Source organism: Entelurus aequoreus, linkage group LG06, assembly GCF_033978785.1.
Source record: "Entelurus aequoreus isolate RoL-2023_Sb linkage group LG06, RoL_Eaeq_v1.1, whole genome shotgun sequence".
NCBI lineage: Eukaryota > Metazoa > Chordata > Actinopteri > Syngnathiformes > Syngnathidae > Entelurus > Entelurus aequoreus.
This window is the reverse complement of record NC_084736.1, coordinates 22625283-22651918: the sequence shown is the minus strand read 5'-3', so window position 1 is coordinate 22651918 and position 26636 is coordinate 22625283. Positions and strand designations below refer to the sequence as shown.

The following is a 26636-nucleotide window of genomic DNA, read 5'->3' as shown; positions in this document are numbered from 1 at the left end:
GGATGGGAACGTAGATCGACCGGTAAATTGAGAGCTTTGCCTTCCGGCTCAGCTCCTTCTTCACCACAACGGATCGATACAGTTCCATTATAACGTATTTAATTAAGACAGTCCCATTATAATGTGTTGAATTCAGACAGTCCCATAATAATGTGTTTAATTTAGACAGTCCCATAATAATGTGTTTAATTTAGACAGTCCCCTTATCCATCCATCCATGTCCTACCACTTATCCCTTTTGGGGTCGCGGGGGGTGCTGGAGCCTATCTCAGCTGCAATGTGTTTAATTCAGACAGTCCCATTATAATGTATTTAATTCTGAAAGTCCCATGATAATGTGTTTAATTGAGACAGTCCCACTATAAAGTGCTTTAGAGGGATGTCTAATCTAATTGTGGCGGTCCCAACTTATTGGTGGCAGGCCGCCACAAATTAAAGAACTATGCAAGTTGCAAGTTGGTTTCCAAGGCTCTGTGGAGTTGGCGTGGGTGTTAGCGAGCCTGTGACCTCTGACCTCTGACTTCCTGTGGTTCCGCAGGCCTGAGCAACATCATCGGCATCATCGTGTACATATCAGCCAACGCGGGGGACCCGTCCAAGAGCGACTCCAAGAAGAACAGCTACTCGTACGGCTGGTCCTTCTACTTCGGCGCGCTGTCCTTCATCATGGCGGAGATGGTGGGCGTGCTGGCCGTGCACATGTTCATCGACCGCCACCGGCAGCTCCGGATCGGGGCGCGGGCGGCCGACTACCTCCAGGGCTCGGCCATCAGCAGGATCCCCAGCTACCGCTACCGCTACCGGCGCCGCTCGCGGTCCTCGTCGCGCTCCACGGACCCGTCGCACTCCCGCGACGCCTCGCCGGTGGGGCTGAAGGGCTTCAGTGCGCTGCCGTCCACGGAGATCTCCATGTACACGCTGCCCAGGGACACCCTCAAGTCCTCGGGCACGCCCACCTACAACTCGGAGCGGGACCACAACTTCCTGCAGGTCCACAACTGCATCCAGAAGGACCTGACGGACTCCAGCCACAGCAACGCGGCCAACCGCCGCACCACGCCCGTATGAGGCCGCGCCTCCTTTCTAGAACCTCCTTCTTTTTCTGCATGACTCTTCCGCGTCCACCAGGTGTGGGCGGGGCCTCGATGACGTCGGCGCCTTCAACACCTGCTTTACTTTGGGGACTTTTGCATTCAAACTGTGAATCGTTGCAGCCCAAGCTGTACGCTAGTCGACTATATAAAATATATATAAATATATATATATATATATAATAAATATAAATGTATTACTTTTCTAAACAAAATGACCAATCATCATAACTGAAGCAAAAAAGAGTTAAGCGCTGTTGTTGACTGAAGACTTTTCAGCTGAGAATCATTATTTTCTTTTCTTTCTTAGTCTACGTCACAAATATTGCATGCTAATTGAAATACTTCAGTTTTCATGTGTACCTTTTTTTTTTAAAGTTATTATTTCTTCAGTCATTTTTTTTTTTTCTGCTTTTGTGAGCCAAACAAACAATGAAACTGCTTTTTGGTTGATGGCGTTCTAATAATATATATGAATATATTCTACAGTATGTATGTGATTTATTTTTGAAGAACAACTCACACAGCCTTAGACATTCCTTTCTTTTCTTTTTAACGTCTTGTTCAAAAAGAAACTCTAAAAGGTGCCAAAACCGAATGATCCGAAACTTGGATGCATCGAGTCCTGATCAATAAAATATGAACCCTGGGGGGGAAATGATCAATACTGTTGGTCTCCCATCTTCATTTTCTATCACTACTGCAATACATATTACAGTACACTACATACTACTACCATACATACACTACACTACTATACATACTACAGTACACTACATACTACTACCATACATACTATACTACTATACATACTATTACCATACATACTATACTACTATACATACTACTACAGTACAACTACCATACATACTACAGTACACTACATACTACTACCATACATACTACACTACTATGCATACTACTACCATACATACTACAGTACACTACATACTACTACCATACATACTACAGTACACTACATATTACTACCATACATACTACAGTACACTACATACTACTACCATACATACTACACTACTATTCATACTACTATGATATATACTACACTATGCATACTACTACCATACATACTACAGTACAGTACATACTACTACCATACATACTACACTACCATTCATACTACTATGATACATACTACACTATGCATACTACTACCATACATACTACAGTACACTACATACTACTACCATACATACTACACTATTATTTATACTACTATGATACATACTACACTATGCATACTAGTATGATACATACTACACTATGCATACTACTATGATACATACTACACTATGCATACTACTACCATGCATACTACAGTACACTACATACTACTACCATACATACTACACTACTATTCATACTACTATGATACATACTACACTATGCATACTACTACCATACATACTACAGTACACTACATACTACTACCAGACATACTACACTATTATTCATACTACTATGCTACATACTACACTACTGTGCATACTACTACCATGCATACTATACTACTATACATACTACTATCATACATACTACAGTACACTACATACTACACTACTATTCATACTACTATGATACATGCTACACTACCATGTATACTACTACCATACATACTATACTACTATACATACTACTACCATACATAATACAGTACACTACATACTACTACCATGCATACTACAGTACACTACATACTACTACCATACATACTACACTACTATTCATATTACTATGATACATACTACACTACTATGCATACTACTACCATACATACTACACCACTATACATACTACTACCATACATACTACACTACTATACATACTACTACCATACACACTATACATACTAATATGATACATACTACACTACTATACATACTACTACCATACATACTACACTACAATACATATTACTATGATACATACTACTACCATATATACTACACTACTATACATACTACTATGATACAAACTACACTACTATACATACTACAATGCATACTACTATACATACTGCACTACTATACCTACTACTATGATACATACTGCACTACTATACATACTACTATGATTCATACTACAGTATTATACATACTACCATCAGCTACTATACATACTACTCTAATACATACTACACTACTATAAATACTACTATGATACATATGATACTACACTACAATGCATACTACTATACATACTACACTACTATACATACTACACTGGTATACATACTACTAGCATACATACTATACTACAATACTTACTGCATTGTTGCACATACTACACTACTATACATACGACTATGATACACACTGCACTACTATACATACTACACTACTATACATACTGCTATGATACATACTACACTACTATACATACTACCATGATGCATACTACACTACTATACATAGTACTATTATACAGTACATACTACACTACTATACATACTACACTGGTATACATATGTGTAATAGTCTGTATAACAGTGTGGTATGGATATTAGTATGTATAATAGTGTATTATGTATACTAGTATGTATAATAGTGCGGAATGTTTAATAGTATGTATAATAGTGTATTATGTATAATAGTATGTATAATAGTGTATTAAGTACACTAGTATGTATAATAGTGTAGTATGTATAATAGTATGTATAATAGTGTAGTATGTACACTAGTATGTATAATAGTGTAGTATGTATGATAGTATGTACAATAGTGTAGTATGTACACTAGTATGTATAATAGTGTGGTATGTATAATAGTATGTATAATAGTGTAGTATGTATAAAAGTGTAGTATGTACAATAGTGTAGTATGTATACAAGTAGGTATATTAGTGTTGTATGTTGCAAAATCAGGGGGTGGTGGGAATATGGTGAAAAGCTATTGAACAAACAGGAAGTAACGTGCAAAGATTTGCGGTGTACCCCAAGGGTCAATCCCAGAACCAAAATTTTTAACCTACACATAAACGACCAAAAGTTAGTACTGTTTAGGGTTGACCTTCAATCATAGGTTGTTAAAAAAAACGAAGAAGAACTGCTGAAGCACAGAGTCTGATAAGATTATTAATCATTATCATATCAGCTGAAAAAGGAATCATTGATAAACTCGACTAATTGACTTCAACTACTACACACCTTGGCGTACTAAGAAAATATGTAACCAGGTGCATGTGCGACACAAGAAGTGCCACGGGCCAATCAAAAATGGCCCCCGGGCCGCACTTTGGACACCAAGACACACATTGGCAGTTAAATGTTAGAACACACACACACACACACACACACACACATGCACACACGAACAGAGAGGCAAAATGGAAGCTTTTTGTCCCAACCAGCTGAGTGGTGCATGGACGGATAGTTTGGTGCTTTTAGGGCGATGGAGTGTAAAGGTGAGAACGTGTGTTTCCATCCTAGGAAGACGAGAGTTGTTGTTTGTCTGGAAGTGCAGAGAAAGTGAAAGTGTTCTCTCTCTCTCTCTCTGCTGAATATGAAATGCAGTCATTCACAAGTGGTTGTTTTGTTTGACTGTTTACACGTGGTGCTGGTTTTACAACATAGTTATGTACGCACTCACATAAATGATTCATAGGCTCGTAGCTGTCAAAGCTCCCAATTTTCCCTCTCGTATTTTCTCCTTCTTTCCCAGCATCCTCCTGTTTTAATAGTCCTAGTAATACTTTAATAGTACTTTAACTCTCAGGGGGAAAAACTACTAATACTATTTCTACTGCTGAAGCGGCTTCAAGTCTCAATGAAGGACACATATTACGTATGTAATAAGTGTGTTGTTGTGGGCTTAGCTGTTGTGTAGCTGCCCGCTCCTAATAGCCTATGGCCTAGCATGTTTACCTTTTTGGAATTGACTTGACTAAAATAGAAGAAAGTGTGTGCTTATTGGAGGACATTTATACATACTGTTGTACATACATACTATTATTTTATAGTGTCATAGTATTTACACTATTTTAAATACTATTTTACCTACCACATTATTATAAAAACTACAAACATATTATACACACTATTATATGTATACTGTACAATTATACATACTAACATACATACTAAACTATTATTCACACTACAATATTTTATAGGTACACACTATAATACATACTACACTATTATACATACAATTATACAAACTGTAATTTTATGTAACACGCTAGTATACTATATATATATCTATATATAATATATGTATATATATATATACATATATGTATATATACTTTGTATATATATATATATATATATATATATATATACAAATATATATATATATATATATGTATATATATATATATATATATCGCATTGCGCTGGCGGACGGAGGGCGCGGGGGTGTTAAACGGTGGCATTGTTGTGTGTGGACACGGATAAGGTTAGGTGTGATTAGCCTTGTAAAAATTTGTCCGAGGAGGGGCACCTTAAATGCTGGTTTAGTGTGGATGAAATGGGGCTTAGGCTAAATAATTATTCGTTAAACGACTAGGAGGGTTAAACAACTTAGTGTAGACATGGCCTGATTTTAATGTTTTATTATTTTTTGAGCAATCACAGGTTTGTTTGTTTTTTTTAATCCCACTAACACTCAAAAGGGCCCTTCTCATGAAAGTGTTAAAAATAAATCATATATATATATATATATATATATATATATATATATATATATATATATATATATATATATATATATATATATATATATATATATATATATATATATATATATATATATATATATATATATATATATATATATATATATGAATTTATTTTTCTAACTTTCAATATTTACATCTCTAGTTATTATTTTTTTACTTGATTGTTTTATGTTCTTTTTGTTTTTTAAATGGCAAAAACACGAATTATGCAATATTTTCCCCAAAAAAATATTTCAAAGTGCAGTATTTGATGTGAAGTAATTGCAGCCTTAAATCGTTCAATAATTCATCACAACATAGATTTTAATTCTTTTTTTTCTTCTTTTTTTTAGGAATAACAGTTTTAAATAAATAAAAAAACAGCCTGCCATGCTTTTGTGTTATTAGAGTCTTTGTGTTATTATTTGTGATATTTAATTGTGTTACTTTGTCATCACGGTGTTTAGTTGCTGGGGTGGGCTGCTGAGGAACACACTGCCCACCCTCAGCTGTGAATATTAAACACACACACAGACAGTTTGTGTCTGTGGCAAGCGGCAGCCTTACATAACGTCACATCAAATCGACTAATGACCTTTGTTTGACTTAGGCGGACATCGTTGGTGGGGGTAAAAAAAAATGGGAGCCAGCACCCATGGGTGCTAGCGAGGGAGGCGGCGACAACTTCAAGTCTGTCAGCCCACCAATGTGCGCTGATTTTTTTAGACAGACGGCTGTTTATGTTGTGCAGGCTCAGGCCTTGGTGTGTGTGTGTGTGTGTGTGTGTGTGTGTGTGTGTGTGTGTGTGTGTGTGTGTGTGTGTGTGTGTGTGTGTGTGTGTGTGTGTGTGTGTGTGTGTGTGTGTGTGTGTGTGTGTGTGTGTGTGTGTGTGTGTGTGTTCTTGTATTTCTACCCTTCTTGAGACATCAACAAGGAAAAGTACCTTCCATATGAGGACCGGTGAACAAGTTAGGACATAAATCATGGTCCCAATATGGAAAACCATTGCATCTAATAGAGAGCCAAATACTAGAGTTCGTGAACATTGCTCCAAAGTCAGGATTTTTGGTCGATTTAATGCGCATACAAAAGTAAACATTGACAGGTGCAAAAGCAGCAATATATGATAAAACAAGACGGCAGCTAAAGAAGGACTTCCCTATTCATCCCCGAAAAAACCCCGCCAGGTGAACAGCTGATTTTACGACTTCCGGTGCTGACGTAAGACAACCCGCCTCCCATATGTGACCATAGGATGAACAAATACACTACGGTACTAAGACTCTAGTGGCCTTTAACAGTTAGCTTCTACAGTCTGTGGTCCGTGACTCGTTTGTCATCGGCCTTAAGCACATTACAAAAAACAAAAAATAGAGAATGTGTCATTTGCACCCCTGGTGGTGAAATCTATCAAAATGAGGGTGGTCCTAAAAAGGAGAGATTTTTCAAATTGACTGTGTGTCAGTTTTAAAAGTGCTCCCCCTCTGGTCGACATATGAAATAACAAGTGTGTGTCAAAATTTGAAGTGCTCCCCCTCTGGTCAACATATGTAATAACAAGTGTGTGTCAGAAATTGAAATGCGCCCCCTTTGGCCAAAATTAATTAAAAAAATTAAATAAATATCATCAATCAATCAATCAATGTTTATTTGTATAGCCCTAAATCATATGTATATAGAAACATACTGTAATAACTTGAAGTAAATAATGAAGATTAAAAAACATTTACAAAAAAAAAATTTTAAAAAAATATTCATTAACTAAAGGCAGTCTTTTTTCTCACAATGTGTCGACTTCTTTCTTATAAAATTGGGAACAATTTCTCCTATTCTTTCTGTTTCTGTAATATTGCAATATTTTCTCGTAAAATTATGACTTTTTAACGTAAAATTATTACTTTTTAATGCAAAACGGTGACATTTGTCATATAAAATTCTGACTTTTATCACAATATTGCAAAAACATTTTTGTTCTTGTAAAACAGTGACATTATTGGAGTAAAATTATGACTTTTGTCATAATTTTGCCAAGTAAAATTCAGATTATTATTACAATATTGCCAAAATGTTAAAGTTTTCTTATAAAAATGTGACTTTTGTCGAGTACAATTACGACTCTTTTCATAAAATTGCCAAAATTTTAAGCTTTTCTTGTAAAATTCCAACTTTTATCATAATATTGCACAAATGCTCAGTTTTTCTTGTAAAATTGTGACTTGCGTTGAGTAAAATGACGACTTTTATTATAATACTGCCAAAATTCAAAGTTTTTCTTGTGAAATTGTGACCTTTTGTCATGGGAAATTCCAACCCATTTTCCACGACAAGCTTTTTTTTACATTTGCATGGTATGTATATATATTTTATGTTGTAAATACACATCTTTATGTATCTAGCAAGGGTGGTCCCAAAGAGGTAGGCAATTTTCAGTGGTCTCAAGAAGGTAACAAATACAAGAATGTGTGTGTGTGTGTGTGTGTGTGTGTGTGTGTGTGTGTGTGTGTGTGTGTGTGTGTGTGTGTGTGTGTGTGTGTGTGTGTGTGTGTGTGTGTGTGTGTGTGTGTGTGTGTGTGTGCGTGTGTGTGTGTGTGAGTGTGTGTGTGTGTGTGTGTTTTGACCAGAGAGCAGTTGCTGACTGCGCTCACCCCGGGTTATTTTTTGGGTCAGGCAGAGTTTAGCGGCGAAAGGAGAAGAAGTCAGTGGAACAAACGTAGCGTGAAGCGACACACTCCGCAGATACCAACATGGCGTCCGCTGGACAAAAAAGAGGACGATGAGCATCTCTTCCATGTGCAGCTTATTTGGACTAAAGAGCAGCAGCACACGCTAAAGTGCTGTGAGTAGCTGATGGAGGGCTCCACTCTGCCCTCTGCTGGCCGTGCCGGGGTAAGGCGCCATGTTGGTGCGGGGGAACGTTGTGTCCACGCACGGGCATGGAATACTGATGCACAGTGTGGCCTGCAAACGCTGCAGTGTGGCAAAAGGACAAACAGCAGCAATTTATGGCAACCTTATATCATCACGGCTGCATATGACACTTTTTTAATATACTACAAATGTGCGCAATACTTATTTACAACGTGCATATTTTCCTGTGTAAAGTTAAATGTTTATTAGAAGCATATCTGCTGATATTTGTGTCATGAAGGAGGGCGTGGCCTAAGACAAATTATCTTCATCAAGGTATGCTTTTTTTCCCCCTCGGGCAAAACTAAAAAATTGAGTAAAATGTCAAACATTGACTTTGCAATAACGTTCGACGGCAGCAAAAAAAAAAAAAGTTCGCTGATCACTTACAAGGCAGTGATGGGCAGTAGCAGGCTACATGCACAAGGCAGTGATGGGCAGTAGCAGGCTACATGCAGCGTCACTACTTCCCAGTAGCAACTGCACCATGTAGCGAGGTACACTATATTGCCAAAAGTATTTGGCCTCCCGCCTTGACTCACATATGAACTTGAAGTGCCATCCCATTCCTGACCCATAGGGTTCAATATGATGTCGGTCCACCTTTTGCAGCTATTACAGCTTCAGCTCCTCTGGGAAGGCTGTCCACAAGGTTGCGGAGTGTGTTTATAGGAATTTTCCACCATTCTTCCAAAAGCGCATTGGTGAGGTCCCACACTGACGTTGGTCGAGAAGGCCTGGCTCTCAGTCTCCGTTCTAATTAGTCCCAAAGGTGTTCTATCAACTTCAGGTCAGGACTCTGTGCAGGCCAGTCAAGTTCATCCACACCATGTCTTTATGGACCTTGCTTTGTGCACTGGTGCACAGTCATGTTGGAAGAGGAAGGGGCCCGCTCCAAACTGTTCCCACAAGTTTGGGAGCATGGAATTGTCCAAAATGTTTTGGTTTCATGGAGCATTCAAAGTTCCTTTTAATGGAACTAAATGGCCAAGTCCAACTCCTGAAAAACAACCCCACACCATAATTCCTCCTCCACCAAATTTCACACTCGGCACAATGCAGTCCAAAATGTACCTTTCTCCTGGCAACCTCCAAACCCAGACTCGTCCAGCAGATTGTGAGATGGAAAAGCATGATTAATCACTCCAGAGAAGATGTCTCCACTGCTCTAGAGTCCAGTGACGACGTGCTTTACACCACCGACGCTTTGCATTGGACTTGGTGATGTATGGCTTAGATGCAGCTGCTCGGCCATGGAAACCCATTCCATGAAGCTCTCTGCGTACTGTACGTGGGCTAATTGGAAGGTCACATGAAGTTTGGAGCTCCTGTAGCAACTGACTGTGCAGAAAGTCTTTGCACTATGCGCTTCAGCATCCGCTGACCCCTCTCTGTCAGTTTACGTGGCCTACCACTTGGTGGCTGAGTTGCTGTTGTTCCCAAACTCTTCCATTTTCTTATAATAAAGCCAACAGTTGACTTTGGAATATTTAGAAGCGAGGACATTTCACGACTGGATTTGTTGCACAGGTGGCATCCTTTGACATTTCCACGTTGGAAATCACTGAGCTCCTGAGAGCGGCCCATTCTTTCACAAATGTTTGTAGAAACAGTCTCCATGCCTAAGTGCTTAATTTTATACACCTGTGGCCGGGCCATGTGACCGCTCATGAACTGTATCGCACTGACGCCTGCGCGCCAAACTGTGTTTATTAGGAAGCGGCGCAATGCGTGTTGTTGACGAACACCGTTAGGGCCACTTGTTGTCACTGTCACTCAAAGTTGCATTTCAAAATTACACAGAATAAATGTGTTTATTTTGTTTAGAATTCAGATGGGTTTGATTTGGTGCGCGGCATATATTGGCTGTGCGGCGCACGGTGTGCGCGGAGGACGCTTGAGCACTGCGCAATTGCGCAGGCGCGCACCTTAGAGGGAACGTTGCTCACAGGGCACAGAGGAGGCGTCAGTGCGATACAGTTCGCGTATCGGTCACGTGACCAAAGCAGCTCATGATCGGTCACGTGACTTTCTAAAAGCGGTACGCGCACCGACACAGGGTATCGCTCTATGAGCTCGACGCATGCGCCGATGCATCTGTGTTGCAGGACCCATCACTACTGTTACTAGAGAAGGTACAGGAATGACGGCGTGGCGAAGTTGGTAGAGTGGCCGTGCCAGCAATCGGAGGGTTGCTGGTTACTGGGGTTCAATCCCCACCTTCTACCATCCTAGTCATGATACATGTTCACATTATTTGACTGTATCTAAAAAAGATAAAAATATATTTTTATTTAAATGAAGATATGAAATAATCCTAAATGAAATACAATGGCTTGGTTTATATTATTGTATATACTAGGTCATAAAATCAGTGTCAGTTGAGTCGGTCCATAGGTTGCCTGTAGGGATTTTTAATGTCCAGCAGATGTCAGTATTTAGTGACACAGTATCAACACAGTATCAATACAGTTTTGCAATGTGTCGAAACGCTTCATGAGGCCTCATCAACCCATCACTAGTATCTAGAATCATTTAGGAAGAATATTTACAATATGAAGAAACACAGAGCAGTGAAGAACTATTACCTTCTCATTCAAAAAGTCCGAAGGAAGAGGAAGTAAAGCAATCAAAAAAACAGCAAAGACACTTCCCGCACTGGACATCCGGTTCTTCAAATAAAAGCGATACTTCAAAATAAAATATAACACCCTGTCTAGTTCATAATATAGCGCAACAACATCACACTATTACACATACATATGGAGAACTTCCATGATGATTGGTTGGTGTTGGTATGATGAGTCACAATTGGCTAAAGTTAGGGCGAAACATTCCAGACTGGCCAATTAAAGGCAAGATGAGGTGGCGGGTCATCGAAACTATAGTAAGCAAAATCACAACAGTCACACACTCATGTCCAAAAAAAAAAAAACACTTGAAATTGGCAGAGGAATTCTCTCCCGCAGATTAGAGTTTTGCTTTAGTAATGAAGACAATAATGCGTGTCCTTAGCCATATTTAGACAAATGTATGCATTTAGAGAAAACGATGCCCAAAACCTTAGTTTTTAGTTGTTTACTCTGTAAACCAAAATCATAACTGCTCTCTTCATCTAAGACGTCCAACACAAATTTAGAAACACACATTAAGGTGAGTTGAGTTCATGAAAAGTTTTACTGCACATAACCATTACCAACTGTTCCCAAACAACACACAAGTCATTGTTTTTTTGTCAATATATAGATAGATGTGGCAGCATAGGGATTAGTTAGAACCCCGGGCTCGGAGGTTTTTTGTGTGCAGTTTGCATGTTCTCCCCGTGACTGCATGGGTTGCCTCCGGGTACTCGAGCTTCCTCCCACCTCCAAAAACATGCACCTGGCGATAGGTTGGTTGGCAACACTAAATTGTCCCTACAGTAGTGTGTGAATGTGAGTGTGAATGTTGTCTGTGTTGGCGACTTGTCCAGGGTGTACCCCACCTTCCGCCCGAGTGCAGCTGGGATAGGCTGCAGCCACCCCCTGTGACCCCCAGAGGGGCAAGGGGTAGAAAACGGAGGGGGTGCCAAAGAAAAGGCAGACTATATAAATACATACAGTGGGGTGTGGAGACCCCTAGAGGTGGTTGTAGGGTGTCCCCAGTTATTAGTAATGGATCCTTATTGGGTCCATTTGTACACTCTCAGTTACATTAACATTGATATTATACATGTGGGCCCATAGATAGAAATCCCGTTAAATGGGGATCTGTAGATCAATGCATGTCATATACATATATATATATATATATATATATATATATATATATATATATATATATATATATATATATATATATATATATATATATATATATATATATATATATATATATATATATATATATATATATATATATATATATATATATATATATATATATATATATATATATATATATATATATATATATATTTATATACAGTTGAGCTCATAAGTTTACATACCCTGGGAGAATTTATGATTTCTTGGCCATTCTTCAGAGAATATGAATGATAACACAAAAACCTTTCTTCCACTCATGCTTAATGGTTGTGTGAAGATATTTATTGGCAAGCAACTGTGTTTACTCTTTTTAAATCAAAATGACAAAAGTACCCAAATGACCCTGATCAAAAGTTTACATACCCCAGTGACTTTAATCTGATAACATGCACAAAAGTTGACACAAACAGGTTTGAATGGCTAATCAATGTTCCAATCCTCAACTTTGACCTGTTTGTTTGTAATTAATGTGTGTGTATAAAAGGTCAGTGAGTGTCTGGGTTTCTGACAGACCATTGCATCTTTCATCCAGTGCTGCACAGATGTTTCTGGATTCTGAGTCATGGGGAAGGCAAAATAACTGTCAAAGGATCTGCGAGAAAAGGTAATTGAACTTTGCAAACTGCATAAAACAGGAAAGGGGTATAAAAAGATATCCAAGGAATTGAGAATACCAAACAGCAGTGTTCAAACGCTGATTAAGAAGTGGAAAATGACTTAAACTTAAAGCTAGCTGGATATATCAGGTTTATCATGCACCCTTTACTTCACAAGCTAGAGGTGTAGCCATTTTATTTCATAAAAATGTGCCTTTCATACTTACAACAAAAATAATTGACCCTAACGGAAGATTTATTTTATTAAATGGTCATATTACATCCTACCCAGTAACTTTTTTGAATATCTATGGACCAAACACCGATGACTCAAACTTTTATCATAGAGTCTTTCGTCTACTTCCTGATGATAGCTCCTCTCATATCTACATTGGTGGTGATTTTAACTGCCTTTTGGATCCCACTTTAGATAGATTGTCAACTAAATCTCATGTAATTGCTAACTCAACTAAAACGATTAATAATCTTATGAGATCAAGAAATATCATAGACATATGGAGAACAAAACATCCTAATAAAAGGGAGTATTCATTTACACAATTCTTACACAAGAATTGATTACTTTTTAGTGGAAGCATCTGCTCTCTCCAATGTCAGTAATCCTGAGTACCACAGTAGAGTCATCTCAGATCACAGCCCTGTGAGTCTGCAGATCCAAATTGATCTCCTTAAAACCAAACAAAAATGGAGATTTAATCCACATTTATTATTATATGAAGATTTTAAAGAGTATATGAACAAGATTATCCAAGAGTTTATTGAGGTGAATGATAACGGAGAGGTCTCAGACTCTATATTGTGGGAAGCCCTTAAAGCTACTGTGAGAGGATATATCATTTAATTTGAAAGCTCAAAACAAAGAGAAGTAAGAAAAAGGCATAAAGAATTGGAAAAAGAAATTAAAGAAATGGAAGAAATTCATATAAATTCTCTTCTGCAGTCTGACTACAATAAGATGCTGAAACTGAAAAATGAATACAATTCTCTTCTTCACAGGGAAGTATATAAACTCTTACTGAAAAATAAACAAAAACATTTTGAAATATCTGATAAACCACAAACACTTCTGTCTAGACAGCTCAAAGGAGATCAAGCTAAAGCTGCTATCCACAAAATATGCTCAAAAACAGGTGAAACATGTACAGATTTACAGGATATCAACAATGTCTTTAAAGACTTTTATTCAGAATTATATAAATCTAGTTCAGCTATATCAGTTAATGATTTATGATTTTTTTTACTCCATTAAACCTACCTCAACTGAGTCCAAATCATCAGAATTCTTTAAACAATACTATTTCAACTGAAGAACTGCTAAAAGCACTGAAATCTTTCTCCGCAAATAAAAGCCCTGGTCCAGATGGATTTGGTGCGGAGTTTTATCAAGCTTTTAGTGAAATACTGTCCCCTATAGTACCAAGAATGTTAAATGACTCTTTCATAAACAATAAACTTCCAAGCTCTTTGTATGAAGCTCATATATGTATAATACCAAAAAAGGGAAAAAATCCACTCGATCCAGCTAATTATAGACCTATCTCCCTGCTCAATCTAGACCATAAGATTCTAACTAAGGTACTCGTAACAAGGTTAAGCAACCACATAACAGAAACTATCCATCTGGATCAGGTCGGTTTCATCCCGGACAGACCTTCTTTTGGCAATGTACGGAGATTATTGAACTTGTTGTACTCGGACTGCATAGGAAACAAAAAGGCAGCCGTCCTGACTCTGGATGCCATAAAGCTTTTGATTCAATTGAGTGGGCTTATCTATTTCATGTTCTCAAATTATTTGGGTTGGGAGAACATTTTATAAAATGGGTTAAAATAATTTATTTTGCACCAAAATCATATATCATAACTAATAATGTAATATCGGATAGTTTTGAATTGCATCGCGGCGTGAGACAGGGCGATTGCCTTTCGCCCTTACTTTTCAATTTGTCCCTAGAACCACTGGCTATTGGTTTAAGAATGAACTCTAATATTAAAGGATTTTCAGTGGGCACATCAGAGAGTCTCATCTCACTTTATGCAGATGATGTACTTGTTACACTTACTGAGCCAGAAATTGCATTACCACTTCTTTTAGAATATGTAGACTCTTTTGGTAGAATATCTGGTTATAAAATAAACTGGTCCAAAAGCGAGCTTATGTTCCTAGGAGATAATGTTAAGATCAGTCAAAACCCAGTCAAAGTTGCAGAAAACTATATATCCTATCTCGGCTTAAAAATATCTAAAAATTATGAATCATTACTAAAATTGAACTTTACTGATGCTTTTGAGAAACTGAAAGTGTGTATAGAGTATTGGAAGACCCTACCCCTCTCTATGTTAGGTAGAGTGAATGCTATCAAAATGATTACCCTGCCAAAATTTACCTATCATTATTCTAATTCCTGCAGATTTTTTCCAAAAACTTGAATCTTTAGTTCTATATTTTGTGTGGGGATATAAAAAACGCAGAATATCTAAAAAGCACTTATTCAGATCTACAAAGCAAGGGGGATTGGGTCTTCCAATGTTCAAAAAGTATTATTGGGCATCAAATCTGAACGCATTGACCTATTGGAAGATGGGGTTCCCAAAGAATGAATCACTTAATTCTGCTCCCTTGTGGCTGAAATTGGAACTGCAGTCATTAGTTAAACCTTACACATCATTGCTATCTCTACTTTTTACTAAACCGGTCTCTTCTATCAAATCAACAAGCCATAGTGTAGTAGTAAGACATTCTATCAAAATTATTTCTCAAATTAAAAAACAATTGAATATTTCCAATGTGACTATGTATTCACCAATGTGTCACAATCATGCATTTATTCCATCGATAACAGACAGATTTTTTTTTAACTGATACTCAAATGGAATGAAATGCATAAAAGACATGTATGTCGAGGACAGTCTTGCGTCATTTTGGGTCTTCTTCCCTCAGGCCGTAAGACTCTTAAACGCATCATAATTAAATTATCCCCTCAACTCCCCCCAAAATGGATTAACTCGCTGAAATAAAAAAGACAATATAACATACATCCATAAACGTGGGCGCATGTGAAAAAGTGCAATATATTTATCTGTACAGTAATTTATTTATATTTGATATATATATATATATATATATATATGTATATATATATTATTTATATATATTTATTTATTTATATATGCACCTTATTGCTTATTTATAAATGTAAATCTGCTGAAGGATCACTGTTTCATTCGTTTTGGGAATATCCAATTATTCAATCATTTTGGTCCAGCATTTTCTTTTTTTACTCGGGGGTATATCAGCGAAAACTTGTCCCTGACAGGGATATGATCTGGTTTGGGTGGTCTTCAGAAACACAAAAACTTCCAAACTATATTACCGCTGTGTTGCTGCTCGGGACGGTTTTGGCCAAAAGACTCATTCTCAAAGACTGGAAAAGCCCATCTGCACCCAACTTCAGGAACTGGCTAAATGAACTTGTGAATGTAATGACTCTTGAAAAAATAAGATTTATAAACACTGCAAGTATGAATAAATGGGAACTAACCTGGAAACCTTTACTGACATATATTGAATCATAACTTAGACATTTAAGGGAAAATAAATAAATAAATAAATAAAAAAGTGCCATATTTTTAGTAGTTTTATTCCTTTTTTATTATCTTTATTTTCTGTATTGATCCTACACTGTTTTTTTTTGTGCTACTTCTGATATATGGGGGACAGCGTGGCGAAGTTGGTAGAGTGGCCGGGCCAGCAATCGGAGGGTTGCTGGTTACTAGGGTTCAATCCCGACCTTCAACCATCCTAGTCACGTCCGTTGTGTCCTTGGGCAAGACACTTCACCCTTGCTCCTGATGGCTGCTGGTTAGCACCTTGCATGGCAGCTCCCGCCATCAGTGTGTGAATGTGTGTGTGAATGTGGAAATACCGTCAAAGCGCTTTGAGTACCTTGAAGGTAGAAAAGCGCTATACAAGTATAACCCATTTATCATTTGGCTTTGCCACGGTTTACTTGATTTTTTTTGTGACTTTTTATTTTGTATTGTTTTGCATCTGATCAACTCCTGTGACTTTCCTTTTCTTTCTTAAGTGTGACGGTGGAGAGGTCCTCGAGAGGTGATCTTGGGATCACTTCCTGAGGATCCTTGATGCCAAGCAATGATCATCCATCTTGCTATGGTCTGGATAGCTTGCTGATCCTGAGCCAGAGCGGGATGGATGGATATACGTATATACAATATCTGGGTATTTTTTTCTAATGTTTATACTGTAAACCTTGAGTTGTTAAAAGTTTAAGTGCACCTCTCTCCTCCAGTGTGCATGTGAGTGTATGAGTGGATGTGTGATTGTATGAAGGCTTTGCGCAAGCAAAGTATGACTGTTAAATGTGATTTTAACTGTAAAATTCAATAAAAATATTTGCAAAAAAAAGAAGTGGAAAATGAGGGATTCAGGTAGACCAGCAAAGATTTCAGCCACAACTGCAAGGAAAATTGTTCGAGATGCAAAGAAAAATCCACAAATAACTTCAGCTGAAATACAGGACTCTGAAAAATTGTGGCGTGGTTGTTTCAAGATGCACAATAAGGGGGCACTTGAAGAAAAATGTGCTGCATGGTCGAGTCGCCAGAAGAAAGCCATTTCTGCGCAAATGTCAAAGTATCCTGCTTACATTACGTCAAACAGCACAGACAAGCCTCAAAACCTCTGGAACAAAGTAATTTGGAGTGATGAGACCAAAATTGAACTTTTTGGCCACTCGACCATGCAGCCACAAATGGCCCTCAGGCTACACTTAACACATACAGTGCTTATAAGTCAAAGAGTATCATAGCACTTGCCCAATCCAATGTGACTGTCATTTCAATGCCAACAGCCGCTAAGGGGCGCTTGTGTCAGCATACATGCTGGTTCTTGCTGCATGGACATGATGGTTCAGTAGCAAAAATAAACCCCAGCGGGTCAGAGTGGAAACATCTTAAGAGCAACATTTGTGCCCACAAGGCTGATAACTGCTAAAATGACCTGCTCAGTGGACTTCTTGTTATTCAGAAGGACAACATCTTAACAGACTAGAGAGGACGTTGACGAGCAAACAGTCTTTTGAACAACTCAATGAGAACAGATTCAAAGTTGTGAGCAATTCGTTTGAAGCTACTGTGCATGCATATTTAGATATGGGGTCAGCATATTTCCACGCTACTAGAAAGTCATTTCTAGAAACTTAGCATTTGGATTTAGTTTTTCGATATATCAAATAAACAATTTTTTAAAATTGTATTTTAGTTTGTTCTAATATGCAGTCGTTCATAGTACAATATTGAGTTTTGATCCAGTTTCTGGTCTTGTTTTTACACTTCGTACCCAATGATGCATTTTGATGCATGTGTATTTGAAGAAAGGTTAAAATCCTGAGCTATAACAATTTTAAAGTGAAGGAAAATTAAAACTGACATCACAGCCAAAGCCTGGAAATATGGCACCACTTTATAGAATATTTAAAAGGAAAACAAAATTAGTAAATATTTCCCAATAAATAATTTGTGTGAAGTTATATTATTCTGATCCATATTTTATAACATGTTTCCTTGACAAAATTAAACAGCAAAACTATAACGAGTCAGTCTTTCTTTAGAAAAAGTATTTGAAAGGAATATCTCCAATCAGTCAAATTCCATCTTTATCATGGCCTGATATCAGTTCAAATACAATACAGGACGTTAACTCTTGCTGTCACTTTTGTTAACTTCAAATGAATGTTTTCATGTACTTCATAGTGGTAGTTATGTTCCTCCACACTGGTATACTAATCCTCACAAAGTACTTGGACACACCTATGTGGTTGAAGTGTTTAATAGAACTGCAGACAACGACCGTAAAGATATCACATTTGCAGACTTCAGGCTGTCTCCTCCTTGGCAATGCGGTCCTTCTTGAGTGGTCCCTGTTAGATAAGAGGAGAAAAGGTTAGTTTGGAGCAGGTGAAAGTTGCAAATGTTTCCTGAGAGTGAACGGGGAACAGTAGCATGAGCGTGCACTGCTCCCCTGCCTCACGGGACTTTACTCTAGCACTGGAATGGAACCCAAGTTCACACTGAAGCTGAACCAGGTTATGAACAGTGCAGAACATCACTTTCATGCCAAAAATAGATCTTACCATGAACGCCTTCTTCTCTTCCGCGGTCTGGAAGCGTCCGTGACCAAACTTCGAGGTGGTGTCGATGAACTTGAGGTCGATCTTCTCCAAGGCACGACGGCTTGTCTGCACCAGCAGAGACTAGAAGAGCAAAAGGGTTAGTCGACGAGAAGTCAGGAGATAAACTTATCCAGCTTTGTTCTCACCTTACGCAGAGTCAGAACCCTCTTCTTGGTTCCTACTACACATCCCTTCACCATGACAAAGTCGTTGGAAACGTCTCCATAGTGGACAAACCCACCCTGTGGACACATTTGAAAGGTGTTAGTCAAGCCTTAAAGATGTTTGACAACAAAATAGAATCACTGACCATAGGGTTGATGCTCTTGTTGGACAGATCATAATCCGTGGAAGCATTGTTCTTCACCAGTTTCCCATCCTTCTGGTGGTAGCCCTGACCGATCTTGTAGATCTTCAAAAAACAAAAGTAGGCCATCAGAACATTTCCCAGATGACCTCAATTTGCTAACTTTAAATCAGACCTAATATGCACCACTGTGCAATGCAGGGTGCAGTATTTTAGGGGTCAGAGCCCTCCAGTCACTTGCTGTTCAGCACTTCAGCGTGTGCTTTTGAAAAGTTGTCTAATTTTGCCAACTCAAGATTAGTCCCAAAAAAGGCACCAGAGTAGCGTGAAAACAACTTTGCAAGGAGTACATTATAGGTGCTGACATGTATGGAAGAATTGACGAAGAAGGCTTCATACCTCAACAAGTTTTAATTGTGTTGAGACCTCACTTCTCTGGAAAAATATGCCAAAGCAGACTTATTTCACAGCAAAAAATAGCTACTTTAGTGCCACCCCCCCCCTTTCTCCCTTTGTTACTCTTGTCCGCTCCTTTGCAATGTTAATGTATATTTTACTTTGAACATTTACTATTGCAGCAAAATATGGTTAAAGTTTGGGGTTAATATGATTTCTGATAGTTTGTGAGGGCATCAAAGGGTATTCTGTGTGTTGGCAGAGCATAAAGAAGACATCAGCTTATGAGAAAGTCGATCTATTACCTCCAGTTTTTTAACACTGTTTTTAAGTATTCAAACCTTCACAAAAAGGCTGGAACATATTCACAACAGTTTATGGATACATTTGCTTCACTGTATGAACTTTGATTACAAACAATGTTCAAGAACCAATTAAGTTTGTAAATGAGGTTCCACTGTATGTAAGATATCAATGTGTACCTTCTTGTTGATCTCAGTGCGGTGATGGTATCCCTTCTGACCAGCCCGGGCCACAGAGAAGGCAACACGGGCCGGATGCCAGGCACCGATGCAAGCCACCTTGCGCAGACCACGATGGGTCTTACGAGGGAGCTTCTTTGTGTGCCAACGACTGGTCACCCCTGACAAGACATGACAAGTTTAATAGCCAGAAATGATCATAATAAAAACATCAAGTTGACTTAACCACAGCAGTCCATTTAATTAACTACATTTGCTAACGTCCTGGGTGGTAAATGTAATCCTTTAAAACTTTTCTGCACTATTCAAGGCTGACCTTTGTAGCCGTGTCCCTTGGTGACACCAATGACGTCAATCATCTCGTCCTGGGAGAAGACTGTGTTGATGGGCACAGCCTGCTCCAGCTTCTCACGGGCCCAGTCCACCTTTTCTGCGATGGAGCCACCATTGAGCTGCACCTCCATCAGGTGAGATTTCTTTTGCCTCAGAGGCAGCAGACGCATCTGCAAACAGCGCACACTCATTAGCCAGGCGACGATAGCTGTGGCACATGGTGGGCCGACATGGTGGGGCAGTCTCAGAAGGAAGGCAACAGAAGAACTCGTCATTGCTATCAGGCGCCATGCCTGACGCAGAAATCTGTGGTCTCATCACAGACGATACGGCGCACAAATACAACAGGGTGTCCAAAGTGCGGCTCGCAGCTCATTTAACGGCCCACAACGCATTCTAAAAATACTACCAAAACTAATCTACTTCACATGAATAGGGTTTGTGGTTTAAAAAGTTGACAAAAAAAACCCTAACGTTTAATGACAGAAATATGAAGTTTATCTCGAGTGTCAAGTGTTCAAAGTAAAAAATTTTAAAAAAAAGACTATTTTAGTGGGTGAGACCCTTTTAGATCCAATAATGTTAGATTGTTCATTTTAAAACTGCCATAACTAAAAAAAAAATATTTAAAGCAATGAAAGATTTAATAAAACAGTACGTCATGTACAATTCTGACTATCCTGTTGGGAAGTCTTTACATCAGTCATGGGAAAAATATACCTTCTTGCTGGCTACCAATACATTTTTGGATCGTAAATATCCAAATATGATTAGCAGCCAAACTGCTCGGAGAGCAAACAGAGGCAATGTTAGCTAGCTAACTTGCAAGCTAGCTTCAGTTCTGATTGTGTCCGTCCTGCAACTCAGTGCGGCACTTAAATGAACATTGAACCAATTTTACCATACCGTATTTCCTTGAATTGGCGCCGGGAATATAGTATTCGCCTGCCTAGAATTACAGCCGGGTCAAACTCGTTTCGCAAAATAATTAGCGCATGCTTGGCACTTCCGCCGGGTCAAATATGAGTCATTAAATGACTCCCGCCTCCAGGTGGTAGAGGGCGCTAGTGATCCTTCTTGCGACTACCAGTACTGCAGGAGACAGGTACTGCAGAAGAAGACAACAAGCAGCAAGCATGCAGCAATTGTTTGCTTGCACTTTTAACATGGAGGATTACATATCTAAAATAAAACCGTTTTCTAAACTGGACTTTCAATCGAAGCAGGAGGTAATAATTAAAGGAATATCTCCAGAGACTTTTAAAATTGAAGAAAGATGAGAAAGACTGCCTTTGATCAGAAGCAGCTGCACATGGACCCATCTACAAGTAAAGGTAAGATCATAATAACGTTTTTTTCATTAAATGTGTTTTTCATGATAAGGTATGCGCCGGAGTGAGAAGAGGTTTTAAAATAATTAGAGCATGCTTGCTCATTCCGCATGGTTTTGGTAACCGCAGGAGTGAGAAGAGGTTTTAAATTAATTAGCGCCCCTGCGGCTATTCAAGGAAATACGGTATTTTTTTTTAAAAACACAGAAGCGATACTTTGATACAAATGAATATTTAAAAGTGTACTTCCGCAGACATTTCACATTCCTGATAAGAAAAATAATGACTTATTTCTAACATTTGTGACTGAGACCCTTCTGGGTACTGAGGCCCAAATTTGTGGGCCCTAAAGGTTAAAGGAAAAAATCTAAAATGTATCGGTTTAGAAAATGTAAATGTCAAAATGGCCTCCGTATGCTTCAATTGTTCAGTGCGCAGCCCTCAGCGGAAAAAGTTTGGACACCCTTGAATAACATCACCTGTGGGAGCTGACTCACCTGTGTGTGGGCGAGGATGCGGATGACCTTGCAGTACTTTTTCATGGAGTTAAAGTCTTTCTCCAGGTGCTTCTTGCCGTCCTCATCCTGCCACTTTTTGCAGTACTTGGTGAAAGCCTTCTTCTTGGACTTGTACCTGAGCGGGACCGTGAGTAGTAGAGCAGAAATGTTGGCAACTGGCCCTTCATGACCTCGAGAGGCCAGCGGAAGAAGACAGCGCCGAGTTGGTCGCCCGTTTAATGAGCAGCACCAGCCAATGAGGATTTTGGCTCATGGCACAGCTTCTAAGCAGAACTTTCCACTGGCCAGAGGAGCCCGGAGCTCATCAGAGCACGAGGCACCTGAGCGGAGCTGCCACAATGGCCACCGTATTGTTACTCAGTGACACTATCTGAGACAAACATCTGCAGCGTGCACCAAAGCGTTACAGCGACTCACCAGTTTTTGTAGAATCTGCGCTTGCACTCATCACTCATGTGCTCGGCAAAGATGGTCTTGAAGGCGCGCAGACCACGGGGAGTTTCGACGTAGCCCACAACTCCCACCACGATCATAGGGGGAGTCTCCAAGATGGTGACAGCCTCAACTACTTCTTTCTTGTTCACCTCTGCACAAAAAACCCAAAAACAAAAACCTTTTACATCACTCAACAGTAGCAGTGAAATCACCCATCCCGTTTCTATTATTGCGCTCAGTACTCGACATTTCAGCAAGGGTCTATAAACCCATTCTGTCCGCCCGTCGAGAGACTCATCACAGGCACAACCAAAAATATGAAAAGAGCAAAGTCATTGTCCAGATGAATATGGATATTTCGATATGCACTTCAGCCCCTTGTTCACACAAAGCTTTTTGTCCCTAATAATGGAGCCGATTTTGGTGGTTAAACTGAGCTTTAAGGTTCCTAATAATCTGACATTTCAACTTTAACTATAAATGGGCAACAGCATGCTTGGTATGTAACAAACTCTCAAAATGAGTCAATGGCTATTTAAAAAATATTTAAGATTGAATGATTACATTTCTATTGCATGTATAGTCAACTAACTGGCAGTATGGCCACTTGTTCATTTTCTTGCCATGGAGGCTAGGATTGCTGATTCACTGGAGGGATGTTCGTAGTTAGCTTGCTTGCAATGACCGTTGACGCAGTTGTGGCTTGTCTGTGCAATTCTGAGGACACCGCTAAAACACGGTGACAACCCTGAGATGTATTGTTCTTCACTGGAGGCCATAAAAGTATTTTATAAAAACACCAAGCAAAAAAAGTGGCGCCATCTCTTGGATGAGTTCCCTCACTGCAGGTACTGCAGTGTCCCATTTGACAGTTTTTTCCCTCCTAATCCGGAATGATGATCAGTCTAGCCGTCCATAGCAATTCTACTCTTATAGATTCATCATTTCATTCCAAGCAGCGTTTGTAAGTTACGTGGTATAACTAATCCTACTGTGTAAATAACTCATTTTTGCAACTTATACATCTGCGGCTAATAGGGAACATGTCAATGTCTAAAATTTAGTGGGTGCGGTATATATCCTAGTGCGGTCTTCAGTATGAAACATTTTTATCTTTTTGACAAAAAAGTACTACATGTATTGCATGGTTCTTTTAAACTATATTATCTTACAATGCAACAATTATTCCATACATTGTTCAAATTATTTAATATCTGCTTGACTTTGTTAAACATATATTTTGAAATACCTGCTGGACTTATGATTTCAAAGAAAGTTATTCATATTGTACACTGTACAAGACAGAATTTCCGATACAAATAAAATGTGGTACCATTCCTCCATTTTACAAAACACTGTAAAAACGTAATATGGGGAGAGGGGGGTTCAGTCAATTTTAAAGCGATCCCAGTGAGTTAAAAAAAAATAGCCGCTTTAGCTAGATTCCAGGCAAAGCCGCCACATTTCTTAAGTTACTAAATAGTTTTCTTAGCCCATAAAAAAATTGCAAAATTCAGCTAAATGGACATCTGAGATAACTTAATTTTGACAAAATCAGTGGCACCGTTGGTTTAGATTACAGTAACGTACCTGACAGTTTCTTTTGCTGTGATTTAGGGCTATATAAATAAACATTGATTGATTGATTTTTAAAAATATGCAACAAATATAGGCGATAATTTAAAAATATAAAAGGGAATTTATAAATTTTTAATTTATAATCACTGTTACATTAGGCCCTCTGAGGCAGCAATTAATGCCACGTGGCCCTAAAAGTAACCGTATTTAACACCGTGCTAAAATTGTATAAACTAGATCAATATCATGCAACCCTAATTTAAACCTTAACAGCCCATATACTTTACTTTCAAGTTTTTATTAATTAGCATGCATTCATTCATTTTACAGTTAAGGCACATATGCATCTAATATATATATATTTTTTTAATGGGGTGTTATATTGCACCAAGTGAGCTGTGGTAAGTTTTCATTGTTGCATTGGCCAAAATGCAAATACATTTGAAAGCAGACAAGTATAACAATGTAAATGGCTTAACACCAGGGTGGGGTATATGTGCGTTGTTAAAACATCCGACAGAAAGTGTGGACTTACTTGACCCAGGTCTGTCCACCTCACGGACGATGTGAGTCATACCGGCCTTGTAGCACAGGAAGGCGGTCAAATGAACGGGCTTGCTTGGGTCATCCTTGGGGAAGCTCTTCACCTTACCCCGGTGACGGCTACTCCTCTTGCGGGGCAAGAAGCCCAAAGAGCCGTGGCGCGGAGCCGAAAACTTGCGGTGGGACTGTAAAGTAAAAGAACCTATTAAAATGTACAACCAGATCAATGAATCTATGAGTAAATGCTAACGCATGGCTGTGAGTATTAGCTGCTAGCATTGGCAACACGATGTTAGCATATTTTCTCAAACAGCATACCAATTTAATGTAATCCTATAAGTAAAATAACATCTTAAACCTCTTCCAAAAACACTGTACAACATATATACAGCCATAGAAAGAGTCTAATGCATCAGATGACAACGATATTCAATGGATTCTAATTCTTTAGTGTCGCTTCTTCAACACTCACCATGATGTCTCCAATCCGAACGAAAGAGACCAAACTGAGCGTGCGCTACTATTATATATACGAGCAAGTCTCGCGGGACTCAACGGGACTTTCGTGCAGGGAAATCCACCCTGCGTTTTATGTCATAGGCGTAATTACACGCAATGGCCACTAAAGGTCGCTGTTCAGCTTGGACTTAGACTTAGACAAACTTTATTGATCCACAAGGGAAATTGTTCCACACAGTAGCTCAGTTACAAAGGTTGGAAAGGGTAAGGATGGAAAGGATAATGCAGGTATTAAGTAGGCTAAACATATACCATAGTAGCAATATAAAATATAACATACATGTCATATTTACATATTATATATACAGTATATAATACATACAACCACATAAACGTTATTCAATGCAGAATAACAGAATCAGAAGGCTGTGCTCTCTTGTTCAATATTAAAAATAAATATTAATGATTAACCACAAATATAAACAAGTTCTTAAATATGTGCAAGGCTAATAAACAATAGTGCAGTAGTGAATAGAGCAAAGCAAAAAAGATGATGACGTGAGCATGAGTTAGTACATATACAGTGACAGATTTGTTCCTTAACAGCATTCATCAGATTGATATTCTGAGGGAAGAAACTGTTCTTGTGGTGGGTTGTTTTGTGGTAGAGGGAGGAATTTAAATAGTTTGTGACCACCAGGATGTGAGGGGTCTGCAGTGATGCTACATGTCCGTTTCCTAACCCAGTCCTGGCTGGTAGGAAGACGTTCAGTAGGAAAATCTTTTCCGCGGTCCTAATTGTTTACGCATAAAATATATATTTTTAAATACATTTTTAGCCCGTATAACTTGCTGGAAATTCATATAGAGTGTCCACCCTGAGATTGGTAGGTTGTTAGTTCAATCCCCGGCCGAGTCATACCAAAGACTATAAAAATGGGACCCATTACCTCCCTGCTT

General features: G+C 38.7%; 2 protein-coding genes and 2 non-coding genes across 4 annotated transcripts in view; 1 reads left to right on the top strand and 3 right to left on the bottom strand.

Moving 5' to 3' along the window:
• Positions 1–1747, top strand: part of cacng2a (calcium channel, voltage-dependent, gamma subunit 2a) — a 117034-nt gene extending 115287 nt beyond the window's left edge. The window contains exon 4 of the mRNA XM_062050276.1: positions 539–1747. Coding sequence (XP_061906260.1) covers positions 539–1068 — 530 coding nt within the window. The 3' untranslated portion in view covers positions 1069–1747. The remainder of the gene's footprint in view (positions 1–538) is intronic.
• A 17188-nt stretch (positions 1748–18935) lies between these two features.
• On the bottom strand, positions 18936–25825 carry rpl3 (ribosomal protein L3). Its single transcript, XM_062050274.1, has 10 exons — positions 25690–25825; positions 25210–25402; positions 23079–23247; positions 22641–22776; positions 20796–20982; positions 20480–20640; positions 19605–19706; positions 19441–19536; positions 19256–19375; positions 18936–19042 (listed from the first exon to the last, which is right to left on the bottom strand). Exons 1-10 carry the CDS (start codon positions 25690–25692, stop codon positions 18998–19000), a joined length of 1212 nt encoding a protein of 403 aa, XP_061906258.1. The 5' UTR covers positions 25693–25825; the 3' UTR covers positions 18936–18997.
• On the bottom strand, positions 19091–19223 carry LOC133652777 (small nucleolar RNA SNORA54). Its single transcript, XR_009826622.1, has one exon. It is a non-coding gene; the product is annotated as a small nucleolar RNA SNORA54 (small nucleolar RNA).
• Positions 21050–21141, bottom strand: LOC133652779 (small nucleolar RNA U83B). The gene has a single exon (XR_009826623.1). It is a non-coding gene; the product is annotated as a small nucleolar RNA U83B (small nucleolar RNA).
• Positions 25826–26636: the final 811 nt, after the last annotated feature.

Bases quoted from the DNA above. Each gene is read 5' to 3' on its own strand.
- rpl3 (XM_062050274.1), bottom strand. The intron at 20,983-22,640 runs GTGAGTCAGCTC...CGCTGTTTGCAG, and splicing joins GCATCCTCGCCCACACACAG to ATGCGTCTGCTGCCTCTGAG. The intron at 20,641-20,795 runs GTCAGCCTTGAA...ATGTCTTGTCAG, and splicing joins CAAGGGACACGGCTACAAAG to GGGTGACCAGTCGTTGGCAC.